Below are 4,176 nucleotides of genomic sequence, written 5' to 3' on the forward strand. Positions count from 1 at the left end.
TAGATGCTAATTTTATAACAGTCTGGTGTACATGACAAATTAGTTTATGTTAATATAGGGGTGTTATGCTTACCTTCCTTAGTCATGCACAAGTCATATCCAGGTGAATCTGGGGAAAAAAGTTCTGTGCGCAATGGTTGCAGGAATATGATAGCTTTAATTGCCTAATGGCTTTCAAACTTTCTCTATACTGGTTGCCATTGAAGTTGATTGACACTCTTCAAGGATGATAGAGCAGTGGTATTAAATTTGGGCACAGGTAAAAAAACTATGGGATTTTTTTGATACGGAGTTGGATAGTCAGAGGGGAAAGCTTAATTGATTGGTGATGGCTGGGAGGGGAGAAAAGGCGTGTTCATGCCTAAAGCTGTAAATCTCTGCTTGTCTGAACTTGAAAAATATTTATATGTATGCTCTACTCACGTCTGCAAGTGACTTACACTGTGCTGAAGGTATTTGCTATATAATGAAGCTAAGGGTCAGTAACTGATGCATGTGTGCCACACAACAGTATGTGGATTTGGAATGTCACAGCTTGGGGTTATCACACCAGGTGCTGAAAAGTTGTTTTTGTGGAAAGGGAGAACATATTAGTGCTTGGCCCTCACCGCGTTTCGACAGATTAGCTTAACCGCTCATAGCGAGAAGAGAAGGGAAGTACTATCACTGCTGGAATTGACCTTTCATACTTTTTTTTTTGGTCATGGTGTGTATTCTTCAATCTCTTTATTTCCTCAAATCTCTAAAAAAGCTTTTATGCTTTAAGCATGTCAAATGAGTTTAACAGCATCTTATTCATAGTCACTCTATTCCTAGATTTGTTTTCAATTCTTTTGTATGATGAGGCCTTAAGGAGAAAGCAGGCTGTTTTGCCTGAACTTAGTAACTAACTCCATTACGTTTCTTGTGTCTTTATTGTAGGCCTGGAGAAAATTGAACAGCTACAAAACCATGAAAATGAAGACATCTACAAACTGGCTTATGAGATCATTGATCAGTTCTTCTCTTCAGATGATGTAAGTGCGCAATTGCTCTGCAGTCGTGCTTTTCTAATTGTGTTTATAAATATGGTTCAAGATAAAGGCAACAGCTCTAAAGCCTGCTCTGTGAGGTTTGTTTCATTTTTCAGTGAAGAATGAGCCCTTATGTGAACCTGCTGCATATCTTACCATTCTTCATGATGAAGTATCTAGAGATCTCATGCTGAATTTAAGCCTCATCTCTAGAGATTAAAATACTGAGCTTTGAATAGTTCTTTTAACTGTCAGCTTCTGACTAAACTTGACATTTCACATTTGATAAGCTCCCTGCTGACTTGAGTACTGACTCTGGTAATTCTGCTTCATAAGCAAAGCAGCAAACTATTTGAAATATTTTAGTAGTTTCAGAGGTAGGATGTGCTGACTAAGAATGTTGTTTTTCATTTTAAACATGTAACACAAATCAAAGTAAGGTTTTAAATTCGTATGCACTTTAAGTTATAAAAGTTAATTGCATGTAAAAGAAATGCAATCATATCAGTCCATATCATGAAGTGAGAGGGTTTTCCACTTGGTTGAAGAATTCTTGGGAGCAGGTTACTGCAAAAATGGTAGAGCTCAGTTGCATTTGTGCCCTACTGTCTGCATTAAAGTTTATTTTGTGCTGAAGTTTTCCTTTTATATGGACAATAAAACACAAGCATTGTTTAGCGACTCAAATTTTGCATATACAGCAGGACTTGGAATTTAATCTAGTATCAGTTTGGTAATCTCTATACTATGTATTTAAGTGGAAACTGCAGTTTTGGCTTAATCCTTACTTGATATAATGATACTGGCCTTAAGAACTGTGACTGTTTATAAGCTGGCCATAAGGGTGATGTGGCTGACACTATACTTTCCAGGAGTGAAAACTACATAAACGAGAGAGTATTGGGTGCCATATAGCCTACCCCCTAATTACGGGTGAAACCATTGTGCCCTAAATCACTTCATCACTGGAGTGTGCTTACTAAATTGGGGAGAAGAATGGCAAGACTTGATGCAAGGTGGTGTATTAGGCGGAGAGGTAGATGCTCTTTAGGATTGTCAGGCTCCTTTTCAGTGAGGCTTTGGTCTTTCTATTCCTACTCACGATGTTCTCGTTCTGTTACAGATTGATGAAGATCCTAGCCTTGTTCCAGAAGCAATACAAGGCGGAACATTTGGTTTCAATTCATCTGCCAATGTACCAGCAGAAGGGTTCCAGTTTTAGAGTGGTATTTTGGAAGTTAGGTACAATGCAGCACTGAATAAAAAAAAAAGGTTTGATCCATCAATCTTGGCTCATGGGATCCGCTGCTGCATTAAATCGGGAAAGAAAATGTGAAGATTTCATTTGGAATCACAGAAAAGCCCAAATGAAGTCAAGATGGCGAGTGGGTGCGAGTGAGAATGAGTGGCAAAATGTAATGAAAAACTTCACACTGAATGCTTATTTAGATTGTTCAAAGAAAAAGGGCTACAGGTCAAAGATCTTCAGTGCCTGAGAAGGAACAATGACTTACTAGAGCAATTGGGGGGAAATGCAGTACTATCATCATCAAGCCTTGTAAGCATAAGAGAATAGGATGCCCATATAAGTCCAAGGAGAATGAGCCCAGGCCTTGCTATGAAGCACCGTGTGAATGGACACCATTGAATGAATGTCTGGACTCGATGCTGTGGAGCCAGGCTCATGTTTCAAATACGGGGCTCTTCAGTCCTGAAGCAGGCTCCTAGTCCTGGAGTGGCGTGTGTACGAGAGTATGGTTGTGATGCTGTATGTGAACGCATGCAAGCTTGATTCGCCTTCAGGGGGCTGATAATAAACCTAGTAAATCATCAAAATGAGTTCATAAGTGTTAACTTACACTGGACACAAAAACAAAAGACCGGTTTAGCAGCAGACTCTGGTTTACTCCTGCAGCCTGTGTTTCTTCTTTGGTTTATTTTTTCCCTTTTATTTTTCTTTTAGTTATTTTCAATTTCTTTCCTGTATGGCTTATTAGTTGTTTGTAAAGTCAGAATTTCAGGAAGGCTTCCCTGTGCATTTGCACCAGATGAATGTTTGATGTTATGAAAAGCTTTCCATATCATCAAAACTAATTTGTAGATTTTTGCATGAATAAAACATACATTTCCCTTCAAATAGACTGTGTTGCAGTACACAAGTTGCCATAATAGTAGAAAGCAGTAAAATGTGGTAATAAAATCTCATCCTTTTCATTTTCAAAGATAACATGAAGACCTTTGCATGTGGTAATCTACAGCATAGTTCATTTTTAGATTTTGTTGAGTCCTGTAACCAAATGTTTCCGTTGTGGTAGAATACCGTGCTGTGTTTCAATGTTACTTGTTTTCAAACTTTGTTTTCTATGAAAATGATATGGAAACTTCTAAAAATGAAATTTGGTGCATATGTACTGCCGAATAAAGACCGAAAAAGAGGTGTGAATAGATGTACAAATCAAGTCATGGTTTGAACACCTTTAATATGCCTAATCCAATTGTTTTAGACTCTTTTTATCTTAGATGTAGGCAGCCATGAACAATCTATTTTGAGCCACTTTAGAGAGAAAACTTTGTATTTTTAAAACTTGCACAAAAAGGATGCAAGTGTTTTTATAATTGGAGTAATGCCTCAGTTTTGAGGTTCTGCACACTAAATTAAAGGTGAAGTTACAAATTTGTACAAAATGAACTCTTTATAAGGTGGCTCATTGTAGGAAATGCTGTGCCTTCCCCTTTGAGCACAAGTGTTGCATGAACAACAGTTTGCTATAATAAAACATACCAGATTAGCCACCATTAGCATCTATATCTACCTTGTGTTTTAAAATCAACTGGTAATTCTGAAACACTGTAGAATGGATAAAGATTATTTTGTGATCATAACTCTTTGTTGGACTAGAGTATTTTTGCAGCATTCCTTGTCATCAGAAACATGGTTAAAGTTTAAAACTAGAAGCAGCGGAAACTAGCTTGTGAAATTTATCCAAGTAGAGTGCAGGCTAGGCTGTCTTGGGGAAATAAACATTAAAACTTGCAACAGTGTTGTATTCAGTGTGTCTTTAATCTATGCTCCAGTTTTCATCAAAAGGCGCAGAAGGTCATTTGATGAAAGTTACATTGACATTTCTGGATCTTGAGGCTTTTTTACCTGCCAAACGTCAGT

At 37.6% G+C, this 4,176-nt stretch overlaps 1 protein-coding gene across 2 annotated transcripts in view; it reads left to right on the top strand.

Annotated features, from left to right (window-relative positions):
- Positions 1 to 4,052, top strand: part of KPNA4 (karyopherin subunit alpha 4) — a 28,864-nt gene extending 24,812 nt beyond the window's left edge. For both annotated transcript variants that reach the window (XM_037407646.1, XM_037407645.1), the window contains 2 exons: positions 922 to 1,016; positions 2,137 to 4,052. In XM_037407646.1, the coding sequence (XP_037263543.1) occupies positions 922 to 1,016; positions 2,137 to 2,235 (194 nt within the window). In that variant the 3' untranslated portion in view covers positions 2,236 to 4,052. The remainder of the gene's footprint in view (positions 1 to 921; positions 1,017 to 2,136) is intronic.
- The last annotated feature ends 124 nt before the right edge of the window (positions 4,053 to 4,176 follow it).

Source organism: Falco rusticolus, chromosome 13 (assembly GCF_015220075.1).
Source record: "Falco rusticolus isolate bFalRus1 chromosome 13, bFalRus1.pri, whole genome shotgun sequence".
NCBI classification, from domain to species: domain Eukaryota; kingdom Metazoa; phylum Chordata; class Aves; order Falconiformes; family Falconidae; genus Falco; species Falco rusticolus.